This window comes from Aedes albopictus, chromosome 2 (genome assembly GCF_035046485.1).
Source record: "Aedes albopictus strain Foshan chromosome 2, AalbF5, whole genome shotgun sequence".
NCBI classification, from domain to species: Eukaryota; Metazoa; Arthropoda; class Insecta; order Diptera; family Culicidae; genus Aedes; species Aedes albopictus.
The window spans coordinates 438,263,434-438,285,377 of NC_085137.1; the positions used below are offsets into that span (position 1 = coordinate 438,263,434).

The following is a 21,944-nucleotide window of genomic DNA, read 5'->3' on the forward strand; positions in this document are numbered from 1 at the left end:
GAAAACAGGGACGCAAAACACGCGTAAACAACGATGCTTCACAATTTGGAGAATGTTGCTGCTCCCTCCAATTCCAACCATCACACCAGGTGGCTCCATTAGGGATCCCCATTCCAATCAGCTGCGCGATTTGCACAACAAGTTGCCGTTTCTTTCCTCGACGATGGCGACGGGAGACCGCTCTGCATATGGTTCGATCGTTACAATGGAAGCGATATGTAACGAACGGCAGAATACCTGAACCTGATGGGAAAATTGATAGTCCTGTTAGTGTTGCCCACCATGAACCTACAGGGTGCATACCTAAGTGATCCGTGGGCGGGGGTGATGGAACAGTTTTGCATGCCTGCATAGAAGGCAAGTGATCCATTATTGTGGATTGCAATCATCAAGTGTGGATGACGGTAAAAGCTATTCCGGAGGGGTGGACCGGGAATGGATTGCTAATAAATTAGGTGGCGTAGCCGTTTCTGGGGATTTGCTTAGCTCAGTCGGTGGATGGCTAGCAGGAAAACCAACTTTGTTGCATATGGTGCGACCTACTGATATGGGGTGCATATGAGGAAAACTCTTACTTACCTTACCGGTCAGGCTAAGGCCGGGGTGGCCTCTGCTGTACATAGTAGCCGCCTCCATTCCACTCGGTCCATGGCAGTTTGTCTCCAGTTCCGCACTCTGCGTAGGGTCCGCAGATCGTCCTCCACTTGGTCGACCCACCTAGCTCGCTGCGCTCCACGACTTCTTGTACCGGTCGGATGACTCTCGAGAACCATTTTAGTCGGGTTGCTATCCGACATCCTGATGACGTGACCCGCCCACCGTAGCCTCCCGATTTTCGCGGTATGGACGATGGTTGGTTCTCCCAGCAGCTGATGCAGCTCGTGGTTCATTCGCCTTCTCCAAGTCCCGTCTTCCATCTGCACTCCGCCGTAGATGGTACGCAGCACCTTCCGTTCGAAAACTCCAAGGGCGCGTTGGTCCTCTGCACGTAGGGTCCATGTTTCGTGCCCATAGAGGACGACCGGTCTAATCAACGTTTCGTAGATGGTTAACTTCGTGTTACGGCGAACTTTATTCGATCGTAGAGTTCTGCGGAGTCCAAAGTAGGCACGATTTCCTGCCACAATGCGCCTCTGAATTTCTCTGCTGGTGTCGTTGTCGTCGGTCACCAGTGAGCCCAAGTACACGAATTCTTCAACGGCCTCGATTTCATCACCGTCGATATGAATTCGGGGTGGCGGGCGCGGTGATTCCTCCCTAGAGCCCTTTGCCATCATGTACTTTGTCTTCGACACATTAATGACTAATCCGATTCGCCTGGCTTCACTCTTTAGTCGGATGTACGTTTCCGCCATCGTCTCAAATTTACGAGCAATAATATCAATATCATCGGCGAAACCAAGCAGCTGAACGGACTTCGTGAAAATCGTCCCACTCGTGTTTATCCCCGCTCTTCTTATTACACCCTCCAAAGCAATGTTGAACAGCAAGCACGAAAGACCATCACCTTGCCGTAACCCTCTGCGAGATTCGAAGGGACTCGAGAGTGTCCCTGATATTCGAACTACGCACATCACTCGATCCATCGTCGCCTTGATCAACCGTATCAGTTTATCCGGGAATCCGTATTCGTGCATAATCTGCCATAGCTGTTCTCGATCGATTGTATCATACGCCGATTTGAAATCGATGAACAAGTGATGTGTGGGCACGTTGTATTCGCGGCATTTCTGCAACACCTGGCGGATGGCGAACATCTGGTCCGTTGTAGCGCGTTCACCCATAAATCCAGCCTGATATTGCCCCACGAACTCTCTTGCAATCGGTGATAGACGGCGGCATAAAATTTGAGAGAGTATCTTGTAGGCAGCGCTCAGTAGTGTGATCGCGCGGTAGTTCCCGCAATCCAACTTGTCGCCCTTTTTGTAGATGGGACACACGATACCTTCCATCCATTCCTCCGGTAATACTTCCTCCTCCCAAATCTTGGTAATGACCCAGTGTAGTGCTCTCACCAGTGCTTCTCCACCGTATGTAAGAAGCTCGCTTGGTAGTTGATCTGCTCCAGCGGCTTTGTTGTTTTTCAACCGGCCAACCTCCTCCTCAATCTCTTGAAGGTCAGGGGCCGGAAGTCTTTCGTCCTGTGCACATACTCCTAGATCTGTTACCACGCCACCTTCGGTACTTGCAACGTCGCCATTGAGGTGCTCATCGTAATGCTGCCGCCACCTCTCGACCACCTCACGCTCGCTCGTGAGAATATTCCCGTTATTATCTCGGCACATGTCGGCTTGTGGCACAAAGCCTCTGCGCGAGCGGTTCAGCTTCTCGTAGAACTTTCGTGTGTCCTTAGCGTGGTACAGCTCTTCCATCGCTTCGCGATCTCGATCTTCCTGCTGGCGTTTCTTCATCCGGAAGACTGAGTTCTGCCTGTTCCGCGCCTGTTTGTAACGTGCCTCATTCGCTCTCGTACGGTGTTGCAGCATTCTCGCCCATGCTGCATTCTTCTCGTTTTTCAACTGTTCACATTCGCCGTCGTACCAGTAATTTCTGTGATTCGGAGTCGCGAAGCCTAGTTCTGTAGCGAAGGTACTACCTATGGCGGATCGGATGTCCTTCCAGCCATCTTCAAGTGTAGCTGCGCCAAGCTGCTTTTCCGTTGGTAGGGCCACTGCTAGCTGCTGCGCGTAGTCTTGAGCCACTTCTACGTTACGAAGTTGCTCGATGTTGAGCCGCGGCGTTCGACTTCGACGCGTGGTGATAACTGTCGAAAGTTTTGAGCGCATGCATACAGCGACTAAGTAGTGATCCGAATCTATATTCGAACTGCGGTATGTGCGGACGTTGGTTATATCCGAGAAGAATTTACCGTCGATTAGAACGTGGTCGATTTGATTTTCTGTTTGTTGGTCGGGTGATCTCCAGGTGGCTTTGTGGATATCTTTGCGGGGGAAGAAGGTGCTTCGGACTATTTACCATACCACGGGAGGCTGCAAAGTTTACGCATCGCTGGCCGTTATCATTCGATACGGCGTGCAGGCTGTTTCGCCCGATTACCGGTCTGTACATTTCCTCCCTTCCTACCTGCGCGTTCATGTCGCCGACAACGATTTTCACGTCACGCGGCGAGCAACCATCGTATGTTTGCTCTAACTGCGCGTAGAACGCTTCTTTCTAGTTATCGGGTCTCCCTTCGTGTGGGCAGTGCTCGTTGATGATGCTGTAGTTGAAGAAACGGCCCTTAACTCTCAACACATCCTTGCGTTGATCGGTTGCCACCCGATCACACGTTGTCGCATCTTGCCCAACACTATAAATCCTGTTTCCAGTTCATTAGTGGTGCCACAGCTTTGGTAGAAGGTAGCCGCTCGATGCCCGCTTTTCCACACTTTCTGTCCAGTCCAACAAAGTTTCTGCAACGCCACGATGTCGAAGTTGCGAGGATGTAGTGCGTCGTAGATTATCATGTCACATCCTGCGAAACCTAGTGACTTGCAATTCCATGTTCCAAGTTTCCAATCGTAGTCCTTATTTCGTCGCGTGGGTCTTTGCCGATTGTATCGAGTCATATTTTCTCCTATGTTATTCGCAATGGGGATTTTTACGGGTGGCTTATTGGGCCTACGCCAACATTCCTGTCTCGCCGGAGGGCCATCGTGCCAGTTCTGTTTAACGTCCCAACCAACACTGGGACGACCACGCTGATGGGGCTACCACCTTTGATCTAGCTGGGCGTTTCTTACTCAACCGCTGGATGCCAGAACAGACGCTGTTTGAGCCGCACCTCCTTGGTGAACAAACGCTGGAATCGTACCTCCTCAATCTAGCTGAAGTCAGAAGGACAACAGTGCCCAGGCTGCACTACCAGCTAAGCACACAACTCTTAGCTGGGGGTCTTTGTCATCGCTTGACCCGTGGAAGCATGAGGTAGGAACTTGTGAGGAACAGAGCTATGTTGGACGCTCTCCTTATCGACTCACCGTTTTGCAGCCTCTAGGACTCCCCAATGATCTTTTGCGGAACTACCTCTTCTATCGCATTCCAAGACACTTCTTGATGATGATTTTTTCCATAATACTAGCAAAGTTTATGTTCCACTCACAGTTCTTATTCCGTTTTATATATTGTTATTTGAGAATACTGATATTGAAAAAGTAAGCCCTTCAATTAATAGCTGTGGAAGTGCTCAAAGAACATTCAGTTGAAGATAAGGCAGGTCAAGTTCCAGTGGGAACGTAGAACCACGAAGAAGCAGAAGTGTCTCAGAATTAAAATCTGCATTCTCCGCCATATTTTACCATACTTAATGCATAGCTCTTTCCACTATCGAAGTCACTTCTCCCCACACGGAGTTATCTTAGAGGCAAGGAAAATCGGGAGAAATTCCTGAGAGGAATCCCTGAAAGAAACCCAACAGAAAACATTAAAGGAATGCCGGGAGCACTCCATGAATTAATCTTGGAGAAATCTCACCAAGATATTCAAGAGAAGTACCTGAGAGAATCCTGAAAGAATCCCTAGAAGAATCCCAGGAGAAAAATTGAAATGTCATTTAAAGAATCTCAGAAGGATTACCTGAAAGAAAGATAAGAAGTAATGCCTGTAGAAATCTGCCCTATAGAATTAAGGAAGTAATCTCTGAAGGAATACTCAAGGCGCCGTCCACAAATTACTTAACGCTGTAAGGGTCTACGGAAGTACTGTCAAGTGTACGGACCCATAAAAAATTAAGGTTTTGATACAAAAAAGCGTTACGTTGAAGGGAGGGGCAAAGAAATGCCGGTTTAAGCGTTACGTAATAAATGGATACTGTCTAAAAGGACCCCACCCAAGTAACCAAAAGTACCGCTTCCCATAACAAAATGCACTTTCAAGTTCCACAAAGTTCAGATAAAGTTACGAACGGCTTAAGAGGCTAGCAAAGAGCCTTGTTGGAACTTCGCACATAAGTTCCAGCAAGGCTCATTGTTAGCCTTTTAAGCAGCCAGGAAGTTCCATTCGGAACTTTATCTGAACTTCGTGGAACTTGAAAGCTGCTGAAGATGCTATTCGGAACTTTGTTGGAGCTTTCTAGTTCCTTGAAGTTCATTTTAATAGCTTGATGTTCTAAGGGTTTATTTTTGTCATTTCAGCAAAAACATCATTATAAGCAAATTTTCTTATAGACAACTAAATTTAATTTACCAAATCAATGAATATGAAGTGCAAATGAAAAAAAAAATTGACGCCCACCAGATTCGAACCGGGAGTCGCTGCGTTAGAGCCCTATACTCTACCCCGACACCACAATTGCGATGAAGTGCAAAGCGGATGAAGTCTGACTTGAATCAATCCTCTGTCGACATCTAGGTCTCTGTCGACAAGTGTGCAATGTACAGTAGCGAAGTTAACTTATCCATATTATGTATCTGTAGCAGCGCAGCGGTATGGCGGCAGCTTATCACGTAGGAGGTCCCGGTTCGAATCCTACATAGGAGTGCCGTAAATAAGGTAAGTAGAGTAAGTTTGAGCATGTTTCCTCAATAATAGAAGAAACAACAAGTTGTGATGAATCCGAAAAGTAAATTATTGTTTTCACATTCATTTTGAGGAAGTTCCGTCAGAAGCGGCTTCGAAAGCTATCCGACATTCTTATATGAACTTTCAAGTACCGTAATTACTTAAACATGAAGCTGCTTAGAAGGCTTAAGAGCAACCTTCAACAGCTTAGCTTCTAAAGTACCCTCTTATCTGAACTTTTGGTTACTTGGGCAGGAGAAATCCCTGAAGGTCTTTCGGGAAAAATCAATTATTGAATTCCGAGAGAGCTCCTGGTAGTAATTCCTGCAAGAACTTTGGAAGGAATCCGCGAAAAAATCTCAGAAGAAGTCCGGGAAGGAATTCCGGGAGAAAATGCAGGGACAATTCTGAAGGATGCTGTGAAGGAATCCCGGCCGAAAGCCCCAAATAAATCTGGTTGTAATCCCTGCAAGAATCTCCCGTTGAATATCCTGGGAGATGTCTGAGAGAATCCCGGTGGAATCCCTGAAAGATTCTTGGGAAGAATCCATAAATGAATCCTTGAATGAATCTGGAAGATATTTGGGAGAAATAAATGGAAAAATCCCGGGAAGAATAAATGAAGAAATCCCTTGATGTATTCCTGAAGGAATCCCGGAAGGAATCCTGGAAAGTATTCCGAAAGCAATCTTAAGAGATAACCCAGGAAGAAAGAAACATTCCTGACGCAATTTCGGGAATAATCCGTGGAAGAGTCCCGAGAGAAAGTCCTAAGTTTCTTGGGTGAAATCCAATAAAAAATCTTGCAGGAATGCTTGACAAAATCAAGGAAGAATCTCAGAAGAAGTCCTAGGATAAATCCCTGAAGAAAACGCAAGAATGATCAATGCGGGAATGTTGGAAGAAACCCAGGGGAAGTCGCTGAAGGAATCCCAGCAAAAATGCCAGAGAAATCCATAAAAGATTCCTGGGGAAATCAGGGAAGAAATCTCGGGAGGAATGTCTGAAAGAATTCAGGGAGAAATAAAAAAAAAAACAAAAGTAATCCCTAATTGATGATCAGGAGGAATACCTGAAAGATTCTTGGACACAATCCTCAAATGAATCTTTGAATGAATCTGGAGGATATTGGGAAAAAAATAAATGGCGAAAGCCCGGGAAGAATCAATCCCAAGGAATCCCAGAAGGAATCCTGAAAAAAAAAATCCCGAAAGGAGTCCCGGGTGGAAACCCAGGAAGAATCTTGGAGAAATTCCTGGCGCAATTTCGGGAATAATCCGTGGAAGAGTCCCGAGAGAAAGTCCAAAAAGTTTCTTGCGTGAAAATCCAATAAAAAAAAATTCTTGCAGGTATGCTTGACAGAATCAAGGAGCCATCTCTGAAGAAGTCCTAGAAGAAAATGCAGGAATGATCAATGCAGGAAAGTTGGAAGAAATCAAGGGAAAAGTCACTGAAATGCCGCAAAAATGCCGGAGAAATCCATTAAAGATTCCTGGAGAAATCTAGGAAGCAATCTTGGGAGGACTGTCTGGAGGAATCCAGGGAATAATAAAAAAAAACTAGAGTAATCCCTAATTAAAGATCAGGAGGAATATCTGAAAGAATAGTGCTGGAAGGAGTCCCGGGAGGTGCTTCTGAAGAAATTCTGGGAGGAATCAATCAAGAAATGTGAGAAGGAACCCCGGGAATAATGATTGAATAAAATAATCGTTGGAAAATCCGGTAAAAATAAATGCAGAAATCTCGGGAGGTATCAATGAAGAAATTCATAGAGGAAATACTGAAGGAATCCCTGAAGGAATCGTAGGAGGAAACCCAAATAGAATCCCAGAGGAATGCCTGATGTAATTCCTAAGGAAATCCCGGGAGGAATCAATGAAAGAACCCCAAAGAAAATTTTCTCGAAGGAATCTATGGAGAAACCCAAAATGAATCCCGTGAGGAATTTCTAACGAAATAACAGAAAAAAAAACCCTGGAGGAATACTTGGCAGAGTCCTGAAGGAATCCTTGAAGGATTTCCAGGAAAAGCCCCAATAGAAACCCCAGGAAGGATGGAGGAATCCCGGAAAGAATCCCAAAAGAAATCCCGGGGGAAAACGCGGAAAAGATCCCAAAAAAATACAACAACAAATCTCTAGAAGAATCCCGAGAGAAATCAGTGAAGAAATTCCGGGAGGAATCTCCGAATGAATCTTGTGAGAAATTCCTGATCGAGGAGACAATTGTAAAGAAATCCCGGGAGGAATCCCTACAGGTATCCCGTGATAAATCAATGAAAGAACTCCAGAGGAATCTCTGAAAGATGTTCGGGAGAAATAGGTACTTTGAAAATACCAGGACGTAGTTCTGAAAGAATCCCTTTTAGGAAATCCTGGAGATGTTTTAGAAAGAATACTTGACGGGATTTCATGAAGAATCTTGGATACTGGAAATACTGGAAGAATTTCCTGGAGAAATTTTGGGATGAATCCCTACGAAGAAATCTTCAGGAATGCTATGTGAAATTCATGGATAATTATCGAGTTTAATTGCTGAATATTTTCACAGATGAATCCCAGTGGGAGGTCTCGGATGTAAACCAAAATATCCGTGATATAAATAACATCTAGGGTGATTCGCCAATTGTTGAACATTATGCAAATGTCGAAAAGTTTTTGGAATTTTTATTATAAACAAGCTGTCCCTGCAAACGCCGTACTGCCTGCCTACTGTATTTTTTTGTCATACAGCAATCTAGAGAAGTCTCCGAAACTTCATCTGTATGGGAGACCCCCTATCCAAAGATCGGTGGGATCTCACACTATACTAAGAACCTTCCCCGGTCTCAAAAGTACCCGTATACAAAGTTTCACGCCGATCGGTTCAGTAGACAGACAGACAGACTGGCAGAAATTCATTTATGTATTTATTTATTTTTTTTTAATACTCATAAGAGAACTCTTAGTGAACTTTTAACCCTCTCTTCCAACCCCGCCTTTAGACAGGGTATAGTTTGAGCATTTTTGTATGTTTCTTTCCTGAGCAATCCAAATTTTTTTATTTTCCCAACTAACAGTCGCATGTTACAAACAAGCATGCATGCTGAATTGTTACTGTATAATAGTAATGATAGCTGAACTAAAATTACGCTGTACAATTTACTGTACAAATGATTTATCGATTGAAAGTAGCCAATATTCAACCTTTCGTATCGGTTATAACAATGGTTAAAACACTTTTCAAGAGTTTAATAAGTTTACTATTCGACGACTTGCAGTTATTCCTTTACAAAATAGTATAACAATTCCTTTTTCTGCTTCTTGTTAAGTTCATGTACAAATTAGCACATGTATCTGAACAAGTGTTTTTCACAAGTCGAATAAGCGCTTTTATTACATCGTACTTCGACTCAGAGTACAGGTTAAAAAACACGTGTTTTTTTTACTGAACAGCAGCTGAACTAATTTGTTGTTCAGTTGTTAATCATAATATTCTGTAGTTCTGTGCTAATTCACCACTGCTGAATAGGATTCGAAGTGTTATCATTATTAAACCACGGGAAGTTTATATTTTGATTAGAGTGCTTTAATTCATCATCTCTAGGATGGCGCAGATAGGAAGGCATGCGGCTGGCAATCGACGGGTCTCGAGTTCGAATAACAGCTTTCCTATATATACTTCTATAAAACTTTTAACAACAAACAGTTCAGTTGGTACATAACACTATGCTTTATAATTTCTCCAAATTTGTTTGAACAAAACCCGAAGAAAGGTTGTATCTTAAAATTATCCAAATGTTATTCAGCGTCATGCTGAATTAATTCGTCATGAAAGTGCTTGCTAAATGAATGATTGTTAGTTGGGTTTGGTTGATGTTTAGAATTATTCTGTGTATCTCAAAATGGTTTCTGATGTCTTTTAAAGCCTATTTCCATTTTTTTTATATGATTGAAAAAGTGATTTTTTGGTCACCCTTTAGATGTCATTGTTTATTTTGCATTGAATCGCAACAATTCATATATTTTATTTTTTTCCTCAATTAACCCGGCCACAAAACGGCAGGGTACCCGGGTACCCAGCCCTCATTTAAAAGACACGGTGTAGAAAAAAACAAAAAAAACTGCCGGCCACATAACGGTTAAAGAAGTTGAGTATACTGTAAAATTATTTTCTGTAAAATTACTCGGATAGTAAAATTTTCTATGAAAAAATTCAAAACAAATGTATTCCAATAATAATCATAAATTCTCAAAATATTTCCATTGAAAAATCCCAAATAGGCTTCCAGGAAAAATCTCGGGAAAAATATAATAGTGTAGAGATGTTGAAAAATAAAAATTAGAAAAACCACAATAACCAAAATCGCGAATTAAAAAGAATCACCTTCCAAAACATGTTTAAATCGATTAAAGATATCAAAACATGATATTTAGATCAAAATAAAAAAAATGGGTATTAGAGGGTTGAACAAATTGTAGAGAATAACGGGGAAATAATAAATAAAACGATATGTATCAATTTCTGTACTTCAACACAATCGATAATTCTTTAATTTGCCTAAAACGAAAACAAAAATATTCGATCCATGCTCAGTATGAGCTCGATACGAAAAAAAAACACATGCGCGAGAGAAAGCAGCGCGCAGCGCGCAGAAGCGGTACGCGGAAAAGTGAATGTGGGCGACGAGCACCTAATTTTACTGCAAGCAACAAGCCACAGCCTACTAAGCATCAAATAGCTAACTTTGAGCGTGTGTTAGTGCCGTGGCAACGGGTTCAGTTCTCAATCGTGGGATATATAAGAGCCTGTCTATCGGGTTGGGATTCATTCTTGTATCGGACGACGTGACGGACGCATCATCGGATGGAGAGCAGCAGCAATCGGGTCGAGGTTTCTCCCCTTCCTCCGCTGGAGCGGCACTTCAGTGGGTCGAGTGGGTCGAGTTTTCTCACTGTTTCCATGGCATGCTTTGCTGCTATGCTCGGACTGGCAGCGGACAACCTGGAATTTCGACACAAATGACGTAGTTCTTCGACAAGAATTAACTAGAACTTCTAGAGAAATACTTGACCTATTTACTAGTTGATTATCAACAGATTTTTTTTCATAAACTCCTGAATTAAACCCTGATACAATTAGGAATGAGTATGAGCTTGCTCTAAGTTCGATATCAACTGGATTTAATTACCAACTTTGATTTCTGTACCAGCTTGTCAAAAATAGAGCAAAATTCAAAGATGGAAAACATTGCCATCCTGCCGCACAACAGCAAGCCAATTGGCTGAGATTGACAATTTAAACCCAGCTTACACATCCATAAACTAATCACCTTTCAATCATCGTTAACGTGTGGTTTAAAACGAAATCGATTCACGTTCGTGACTACTGTTAGGCTTAGCAATTTTTATATCACACTCGGTCCTTTAGTTAACAAAGTTTAAATCTTCTCAACACGACTCACCATTTCTCCGTCCCCGGAAAATCGGTCTTTCGCACCAAATCGGCTCCTACCAATCGGAATAGCAGGAAGCCGATATAGCTCACTTCCGATAACACTCCCACTGACCAATGGACCGCTCTCCCACCATCGTTCTCTTCCTTTAGCTTCCCGCCGGGAAAATGGGAAATCACTCAATCGGATCACTTTCTGCCCCGATCTTGCTGCCCTGATAAAAAATATCATAAAAATATGATAAATTTTATTGTTACAACACCATTTCTTCGAAAATTATTCACCATTAAACGTATTGTAATTTGCACAACACACTCACCATCACCTCTATTGTTCTATACCATTCGGCGAATGGTAAATGGCACTTTTACAATAAAAAATGGTGGTCGTTATGTATCTTAACCATAAAATTTTGAGAAAATTTTCATACACTTTTTCGCGAAAAACAATAGAATGTATTGTGTTTTTATGAGACATTTTTAGGGCAATTTTCAAAAGATAACAATATATCTTAATGTTTTTTCATTGTTCTTACAATACAAATACAATTAATTGAATGGCGTCAAATGAATCGTTGTTACAATAAAAATACAAGAATATTTGTTGTTATTTGTAAGCAGTTCTCGCTTTTGAAAATCCATAGAATTTATATTTCCCGTTAACATTTATATCTAGCATTTACGAGCACTAACGTCCGCCAGAATGATATGCACATTTTATGATAAGAATCAAACACTCTGATGTCTGTCTGGTATGTATTGCTTGGCAGCTGTTGATAAGATCTATCTTCAATCTTTTCAAATAACTGCCAAATATCGCAAGTCAGACCTCAGGTCGTATGATCCATACCATACATCGTTCACAATTCATGTGGCCATTAGTATCTGTAAATGCTGGAGAAAAATGTTACCGAGAAATATAAATTCTTTGGTTTTTCAAAGGCGAAATCTGTTAACATAACAACAAATATTATTGCATGTTTATTTTAACATCGGTTCAATTGACCCCATTAAACTAATTGTATTTGTATTGTTATCAATGGTAGTTTACTATTTACTAGATTCCTTTAATTTATTGGAAAACATTAGAAAAATCATTGTTCATCTTTTTCTTGTCGTAACATCCTTACTTGGCTAAACCTGCTTTTCAGCTAGTTTTCTATAAGTACTTCCTCAGTTATTCATTGAGAGCTTCCTCTGCCAACACGGCTTGACGTCTGTCAGTCGTTGAAGTTTTAGCGAATAACATTCGAAAACCGAAACATCTACTGTACTCAAATTTAAAACGAAAACTATAAAAAATATGTCAAGGGATTTTGTATTTGATTATACAAACATGATCCAAGCAACAATAATATTTATTGTTATTTATTTGTTACGAATTGTTTTTAAGTGTAATTGAGAAATAAACTCTTTTTTAATAAAAAGTCCATGAGAACTTTGCAGGCACTTTTGCAACTATTTAAAAACAACTTAAATTAATTTTTACTGATAGTAACTTTAAATTATTATAGAACTATTGAAAAACAACCGAATCAATTAGTCACTAATAAAGCTAATGTTCACTTATTGTACAAACTATATGGGCTTGATTTCTATTGTAAAAAGTAACAATATATCTACTATGTATTTTATTGTGAACAATAAAACCAGTCCTTTGTTAATAATATTTACCATGTAATGAATGGTAATTTTTTATCCGGGTGATGTCCAACTCGCATCAGCAACGCAAGACAGTACATAATAGTGATGCGAGGCGAGCGTGAAAATGTGAAAATAATAGCCCCATACCGTCCGCAGATTGAGAACGTGCCCGAAATTTTGCTTATCGCGGAAGATCGGGGTGAGGTGCACCTTTTTCGCTCAAGACCCCACTTTGCTCTTGTGTTCGCAATAGACAATCTACTATATCTACAATTGCGCCTGTTGGGGGTTTTTACCAAAATATGGTCTCGCAATACGGATTTTTAGAACAAGACCTCCAGCCAGGATTTTTAGATATAAACAAACAAAAAAATGATTATTTGACATCCAAATAAAATAAGATTGTTGTCAACTTTTCAAGCATTACTATTGAGAGCTAGTAAAGTTACCGAAATTTAAAGATGAGAAAGATTATTTTATTACTGTCAATTGTATTTAAGCTAGTTGAATTTCATAAAGCAGAAGATCATAACAAAGTTAAAATGGCATATTTTTAGATGACGAAGGTTGAAAACTCCATTCCGAGTCGAGCATTTTACACCGATTACTCCCAATGATACCCTCGATGATCCGGCACATCACACTCTCGGAAAAGGTGCCAAAGGGAAACAACAACATTTGGCCCATCCATATGGCTCACGGGCGGCGACGAGACACGGCCGGCGTATGGCCAGGCCATCGATGGGCACCAACGCTTCTGCATAATTCATTGGGTCCAAATCATCGATTAACGAAGCTGAACGACTCCTTGTGGGCGCGGAGAAGGAAGGTGGCTGGCACGCAAGGCCCTATCTAGAGCGATGCGATACCATATGTTAGTCAGCAAAGTCGTCTCGAGTCGTTATCCTTCTTACTTCGGGTGGTGGTGGTGGGCGTTTATGGCTAATGTCCGTTGAAAGGTCTTTTGTGAGTCGCAAAGAGTGATGGTTCTGGTGCGTGTTATGGAAGACGTGATTTTGGAAACCCGTTAGGGGGGCACTTAGATCGTAATCGAAATGGGTAACTATTTCTTAGTTTGAATTACATGCTTCTCCTTCTTCTTCACGTAACGTCTCCATTGAAATTAAGCCTGTTCCTCAGCTCAGTGTTCTACAAGTACTTGCATAGTTATTAACCGGGAGCATTTCCTATAAATGATCCTTTGTATTTTTTTATCGTGTGGTAGGCACGAATATTCCTCTATGCCCAAGAAAGTCAAGATCAGTTTTACCGGGGATACTTCAAGAATTCTTTCAGAAATTACTACGGGATTGGTTTCTCCAAAAATATTTCAAGAAATTCTTGTAATTACTGCAGAGCATTCTCAAGATTTTGAGGCAGTCCTTGAGAGATTCCTTCGATAATTTCATTTTCTTTAGAAATATAGTTTAACAATTCCACCAAGAATTCTTCCAGATTTTTTTTTAATTGCAGCCGGATTTGCTACAAAAAATCCTCTAGGGACGATTTCAGATTTTTTTAAAGTATTTTTGTCCACTTACACCAACATTTTGCATTCGGAATGTTGGCTTTGCAGTCTTTTGGGGAATCGAAAACACTAATTTATGATTTTTCCCGACGTTTCGGTCCGTATGGGACCTTTTTCAAGGGTTCAATCGGTCAAGGTTTCCTAGTCAAGATGGCTTTGCTAAACTCAAAAATGTCATGCGGAAGTTTTGGTATAGATTGAGTCCGTTCGGTTTTCAACCGTCGTGATGCGGACAATCTCCTACCTATCGGGCGGTCTAGAATTCGGTCCCTGTTTTTGGAATCTTCCACCATTGCTTTTCCAACATTCCAACATGGACGCTCCAGTTAAGGAATATTTCTGAAGGAATAGCGGGAGCAGTTCTTTCTTGAAATTTCCTTAGTAATCCTTTACGAAATTTTCTAAGGGTCCTGCAGGAGCCTTTGTGAGAATTTCCGAAAAAAAAATACAGAAAATTTATTTAAAAAAACTTAAGAGGAATTTCCGAAAAAAAAAATCAATGGAAGATTTTTTGATGAAAACCCTTGCTTACAATTATGGAAAAATCCTTGTCTATGGTAATATGTTTGAGGGAATTCCTGAAGAAGTATAAGTTAGAATCCGTGGAGTAATTCGTAAAAATAATCCTTGAAGGGTTCTTTTCTAATCCTTGTAGAAATCTCTGAGGATATTCTTAAAAGAGTGCCTTGGAGAAATATCTGAAAGAATCTCCGGAAAATTTTCGAATGAATCCTTGAAGGAGTTGCAGGTATTCCATGAGGAATACCTTAAAAACTCCTGGAGGAACCCTTGGTGGAATTCATAGAAGAACTTACCAAGAAATATTTAGTATAATTTCTGGGGGAAGCCTCTTACAAAATATAAGGATTTTCTAAAAGAATTCCAGGAAAAAGGCGTGGACGTTTACAGGATATCCCTGGAGAAATCTTTGGAGAAACTCTTAAACTTCTGTGAAGCAAAATATAAAAATCTCATGAGAAATTAAAAAAAAAAATCTGTAGAAATCCTAGGGATTATTTCCGAGAAATTTTCTTAATTTCCTGAAAAAATCTAAGTAAAAATTCTTAAAGGTATCCTTAGAAGGAATCCTGGAGGAATTATCAGGAAAATGCATAGAGGAATACCCGGAGGAACTGCTGAAGGCATCTTTGTATGAATTTCTGCAGGAATCTCTGGGGGAACACTTGCTTGGAGCATTGGAGAAATTCATTGAAGAAACGCTGAATAAATTTTTGAAGAAACCGATCGAGGAGTTCCTGAATGAATCTATGGATTACATTATCATGGAATTTCTGGAGTTTTTTTTTCTGAAAGGAAAACGTCTATTAATTACGTCATGCTTTGCGGAGGGATGGGATTAAAGGAGGACGGGGATTGAAAATGGACGATTATCGAAGGAAATTTAAAAGTAATCTTTAGAAGGTTCTTCATTGAAGTTCACAAGAAAATTTCCGGAGAAATTTCTGAACTAATATCTGGGAGAACTTCTACAGACATTCCTGAAAATTATTTCAGTAGGAATATTTGGAAGATTTTTTGAAGTAATCCCTGGAGAATTTTTTGTAGATTTTTCGAAACCTCGATATTTTGGAAAAAAAAACAATCGCTCTAAAATATCTGGAATCTGTTTGGTTGGTTTTCTGAAAGAATCCCTGGTGAAATTTCTGAAATAATCCATGGAGTAAAGATATGAGGAAGCCATCCTTGATTTTTCAAGAGCACAGATCGAAATGACAGTTGATCGAGTGGCCACCCACAATTGATCCACTTTTCAGTGCAAACTATCATTTGCTTCTTTAGATTTGTGCTGTTTAAAATCGAGTTGATGGCCAACTAGTCTTGTAGAGGTTTTTAGAACCATAATAAAACCTAATACCTTTTATTTTGGTTTTATGATGATTGTAGGAAGCTCCCTCATAACCCAAAATGAAATTGCCTGTGTTTTCCAGGTTTTCCCAGGGGGAATATTGAAAGTTTATAATTCAAAACATAACACAAATTTTCCTAAAAATATACATTTTTCGAAAACTACACAACAATATCCCCAAACATAAGGTAAAGATCTTGCAAGATTTCTGAGAGTTGTTCCTGGGATTTCTACCAGAGTTCCTTCCTGGATATGCGCAGAAGTTTTTCACGTGAATACCACGGAGTACCTTCCGATATTTGTTCCAGAGTTTTTCCGATACGCTTCCAGTATTTCTCGCTGGATTCCTCCTTAATATCCATCCAAAAATATTCAAATATCTTTCACGAATTTTACTAAGTGGTTTTCCGGGATAGCTTTGCAACAGTTCATCTCGGGGGATTTCTACCGATAGTCTTCCTACAATTTTCTTGGAATTTCTCATGGAATTTCACCCGTGGCTGTTCCCAGGATTAGAATGAGGTTTTCAGAGTTCTTTCTTGGATGTCCTTAGCCCTTTCCTTCCCACGACTTTGAATGAGTATTTCTCGTTCTTTTTTCTCAGGTTTTTTTTTCTGAAGTTGCGAAAACCTGTGGAAAAATCCCCGCTATAACTCTGGAAATACCTATAAAAAAACACTAAAGAAGTATCCAGAATCTTAAAGATCCCGGAAAGAGTTCTGAGAATTTTGCATAGAAAATCTGTAAAAATAATCTCAGGTGGATCACTGCAAGAAAACCGGTACAACTACGAGAAAAAGCCTGGCCCTGAAAGTAATTACGGGATAAAATCAATGCGAAATATCAGCAATAGCTCCTGCAGAAATCCTAGAAGGCATTCCGGAAAAAAAAATGTCAGGAGAAAGTCAAGGGTAAATTCAGAAAAACGGGAAGGAATCTTACGTGAAAACCTGCAACTCCTGTAGAAAAAAAATACATGAAACACTTTGGAAGAAATCTCGGGAGGAACTCTGAAAAAAAAACATGAAAAACTCCCTATGATATCTTTTGAGGAACTCTTGTGGAAATCACAGACATAACTTTTGTAGCAACTCTGAGAAAAGTCTTGGAAGATTTCCTGGAGAAGTCCCAAGAAGAACACCGGAATCAATCACGTAAAATCTCCAAGAAAAAATCCTCAGAGTTATTCTTTGAGAAATTCCGCGACAACTTCTAAGATTTGATTGATTGATTGATTTGCCTTTATTTAAGAGACTTTCAGCCCTTGGCTGGTTCGTCTCTTTCTAAGATTTATCCCTATAAGAATTCTTATAGAGAATTTGGGATAAATTCAGGTACAAATCCTACGAAAATTTCTTTCAGCAAAACGCAGAAGGAACTCCGGGAAATATCCCACAAGAGGCTCTTTGAGCAAAAACGATAATAGATTTGATAGCATCCCCATGAAAAACTCCAGGAGAAATCTGTCGGAGTTCAGGAAGACTGCAAAAAGGGCTGGAATATATCCGGAAGTATGCCTATCCAATAAAATTTCAAAAAGTAATACCAAGAAAAATGGTGTAAGAAATACGGAAGGAATCTTGTGAGAAATCTTGGGAGGCATTCCAGGAGATATTTCTAAAGAACCCTGACGGAATTTCTGGAAATATCCTTGCAGTGGAATTTCTAGATGGATTTTTACTTCCAAGTGCATCTACATCCGCGTGCAATTTGCAACATCTTATCGGAATTGTAGGCTTGTTGGAAATATCTGCTAAGTCTAGGAGCCCTCATTGTGTTCGACGGATATCCATGCAGATCCTGAATATCCTTCCCACTCAAGATATTCCCTGAGTATTCCAGGTGTTTCCCTGTTAAATAAAATTGCCTGAGTATTCCCGGTTTCCCTGGTTTTTCCAGGTAGTAGACACCCTCTTCTTTATGGCTCGAAGTTCTCACTGAAATTTGACTTGCCTCTCTTCAACTAAGTGTTCTTCGGGCACTTCCACAGTTATTAATTGAAGGGCTTTCTTTGTATGCCATTGCATGAATTTGTGTATTGTGAGGCAATTACAATGATACACTATGCCCAGGGAGTCGCAAAAATTTTCCTGATTAGAATTCGAATCCTACCCGCCGTCCTCGGATTGGCAGTTCACAGCCTCAACCACTAAGCTAACTGGAGACCCCAATGTAAGAAGGATGTAAAGAATATCTGAAGAAAGAATCCAGTAATAAAATTGACAATTCCTACAGGAGTTCCTTGTGGGACTCCTTAAATAATTACTTTTTGGAATTCCCCAGGCTTTTTTGCTATGCTTCTGAATTTTTTCCAGAAGTTCCTTCAGGAAATTTTCAAGTCGTTTCTTTAAGAATTTCGACAAAGTTTCTTTTGAGATTTTTCCAGAAGCACTTTCTGGGTTTTTTCCTAGAGTTCCTCCAGAATTCCCTCTGTGATACTTCTGAGAATTGATTCTAAAATTGTCTTAAGCAGTTTCCCAATAATTGATAAGAGATTTCCGGAAATTCCTACATAATAACCCTGAGAATTTCTTCAGAATCTACACAGAACTTCTTTCAGAAGCACCCCGGATAGTCCTTCAGGAGTTCCACGAGAACCCCTCTAGGAGTTCCTAGGAAATTCCTACAAGAACTACCGGGAATACCTCCATGGCTTTCCCAGGAATATTTCCAAGAATTAAACGGGATATTTCTAGAAATTCCACAAGAATTCCTCCAGCATTTTTGGCCAAACCCCTCCAGGACTTTCCAAGGAATTCCTCTACGGTAATTCCTTCATAAATGATCCCAAAATACTCTCCAGGATTTCCACTAAATTGGTTTTAGGAGTTCAAGATTCAACTAATCCAGTAGTTCCCTAAATATATTTGCACAAGTTTCTAAAAGAATCCTCCATAGTTCCCCGGGCATTCCACCAGGAGTTCTCCGAGAATTACTTCATGAGTTCCCCCGGAATTCCTCCATAAATTCTCCGAGAATACCCCCAGGAGTTCCCCAGGAATTTACGAAAAAGTTTTCCGGAAATTCCTCCTGAAATTTCCAAAGGAGTACCTCAGGAATTCCACTTGGAGTTCCCAGGAAATCCTTCCTGAAGTTCCCCGCGAATTTCTCCAGGATTCCTCCAGGAATTACTCTAAGAGTTCCCCGGGAATTCCTTTAGTAGTTTCCCGGGAATTTATCCAGTATTTCTCCGGAAATTCATACAAAAAATCTCCGAGAATACCTGCAGGAGTACTCCGGCAATCCCTCCAGGAACTCCCTGAGAATTCTCCGAGAATTCCTCCAGGAGGTCATCGGGAGTTCCTCGGGAATTCATCCAGGAACCCCTCAGAAGTTCCTCCAGGAGTTCCTCAGGAATTCTTTCAGAAGTTCCTTGGGCGTTTCTCGGGAATTCCTTCAGCAGTTTCTCGGAGATTCCTTTGAAATTCGTCCAACAGTTCTCCTGGAAGATTTTTTAGGAACTCCTGAAGATATTCCTGAGCAGTTTGTGAATGAATTCATGTAAAACAGCTGCAGCAAATTGTGGAGAACTTCCCAGAGAACTTTCTATGGAAATCGAGAAGAGGAACTCCGGGGGAATTTGCTAGCAACTTCTGGAAAAACTGTCAGAGATCCCTTGGGCAGGGATGGGAACACTCACTTGCAAAGAGTTACACTCACTTCTCAGCTCAGAAGCGCGCAATCTTTCCAACTGCACAGATAAAAATAATGAGATTTACACGTCATGTAAACTTCATTTTAGTCGTGTAGACTTAGTGTTATGATGGTTTACATGATATATCATGTAAATTTATGTTATATGTCATGTAAACACACAGAGTCATGATGAATTACATGACATATAATGGAAGTTTACATGATATTTTTTGACTTTTACATAATATGTCATGTAAACTTCTGTGATATCCCACGCTCCAATTATGTGCTTTATATGTCATAGAAATTTAAACTATCTTTTCGATCTGTGTGCAAAATACTTGTCAACTGCGAAAGCCTAAGTAATTTCGATTGCAAAAGTTTTACGTGACCATTACATGTCGTATCCTTTTTACACAGTATTTACCAAGTGGAAACTAGCCTTAAGAATGGAAGGTTTTCTGGAAAAATTCTTGGTGAAATTTCTGAAGGAAACTGTAGAGGAATTTCTAAAGAAATTCATGGAAGCATTTACAAAACAATCCGTGAAGAATTCTGAAAAAAAATTGGCGTAACTTATTGTATTACTCAGTAGAACCGAATTATCGTATTAGCAATCCATTTATTTTTTATTTTTTGTGGAATGTGTGGGGAAAGAGAAAATTCGTTTGAAAACTCCTGGAGGATTTTTTGCTTCTTTTTTTTTTATTCTTCAACCATTTGACCTAATTTACAGCTCTTTTTGTCCACTAGGGCACTGCGTGAGCAATTCCAATTGGCAACTACACTAACACTTTGTACAGCGCCTAAATGTATTCTCTTCTTATTCTACTATATCGAACTGGTTGTCTTTGCGCTGCTGTCACTTTCTAGCTTGCCCATGGTAGAATGATGAGAACGAGGATGTTGTGGCTCTTGTTACTTTTCCAGTCTGATTGGGGGTCCATTATGAGTTGCTGTTAGCCGCTATAAAAGTTTTCTGGTCCGTTTGAGCATATGCTTAGAAGAGGGTCAAGAGTCAGGCGCTCTCCGGGGGGGGGGGGGGTGTTAGAGCAACTGAAGTTAAATTGCAAGTGCCGGGGCTGAGATCAAACCCATGACCATCCACTAATGAAGTGAACGTGTAGCCGCTACGCTACGGGCCCCGGCGATTTTTTTTATCTTTATCAACGACATTTTTTAGCCCGGAATCTGATCAATTCTTAGGAACTATGCGACCCATTTCATGCCTTACACCTTACTGGTTTAACATGTAAAGCACAATTCATTAATGCACAACACGTCCCACTGGATGTCACCCAGCCCCGGGGTAGCCGCACCCAAAGTTTAAATACGGAAATGATGCCGGTTGTGCTATCAATTTCCAGAACGATTTTTGGCAAAAAGTGTAAATATTTTCCATCGGTAAATACACAAACCCAGGAAAAAAAACCCAAATTAATCCACCTAGAGGTGATAGTGCCTTTCTCGTCGTATATGTTCTCACGATCTTTCCATCGACGTAAGTCAAAGTGTTCCTGAATCCTGATATTTTTTAAGAAAAGCAAGCATTTTATCAAAGCCATCATTGAATTGACTTAAAACTTATTGATGGCACATACTCCGACGTTGTGTTCAGCGTATAAGCAGAGCTGAATAATATCAGATTTCTCAGTTGACAGCTTGAGTACCTTCACTAACATTGGGAGCTGATCAATATCAAGACGATACTAACAAGCTAAGGGGCTGTCCATAAACCACGTGGTCATTTTTTTGGGACTTCCGCGTGGTCATTAGTCCATACAAATTGTTTTTTCTTCCATACAAAATGGTCATTGGCCGAACCCCCCCCCATGACCACGTGGTTTATGGACAGCCCCTAAGATATAAATTTTACACATTCACAGATCATACTTTGCGGTCTTCGATAAAGTTTTTTCTGCACATTCTAGGTTACCCGAGCAGAAGGGAATACCTAATTAATACCATATCAATACCAACCTTTGCTATAATATCTCAAATTGATTTTGCGATGGTATCCTACAAAATGTTATGAGAACATTATAATAACAATTTCAGTTATTAGAGCATATGTTGGTATTCTTATGCTCTTGGTTATGCTACTTGTTGATTTATCAGTGATAAGTAAATAACAAGTTCTACTATTAAAACTATTTTTGCCACGCATGACGACACATGTTTGCAATCAAACATGTTGTTAGAATTGTCCATATAAGGAAACGAGAAATGAAACAATATTGATATTAGCTTCAGATCGTACGCCACCATCTTCTGTCAAATTTTGATTCATAACATGCGCTGATCCAAAACGTCCCGTAAATAACTTGTTACACCTCGA

The 21,944-nt window shown here is 40.5% G+C and overlaps 1 protein-coding gene across 10 annotated transcripts in view; it reads right to left on the reverse strand.

The window, feature by feature from the left end:
- LOC109416474 (protein FAM133A) overlaps window positions 1-21,944 on the reverse strand; it is a 560,257-nt gene that overhangs the window by 216,217 nt on the left and 322,096 nt on the right. For 6 of the 10 annotated variants that reach the window (XM_062853723.1, XM_062853720.1, XM_062853725.1 and 3 more), the window contains exon 3: window positions 1-21,944. This exon is cut by the window's right edge and continues 15,550 nt beyond it. The exons of the other annotated variants lie outside the window; for them this stretch is intronic. In XM_062853723.1, coding sequence (XP_062709707.1) covers window positions 588-2,786 — 2,199 coding nt within the window. In that variant the 5' untranslated portion in view covers window positions 2,787-21,944 and the 3' untranslated portion in view covers window positions 1-587. 10 annotated transcript variants of the gene reach the window in all.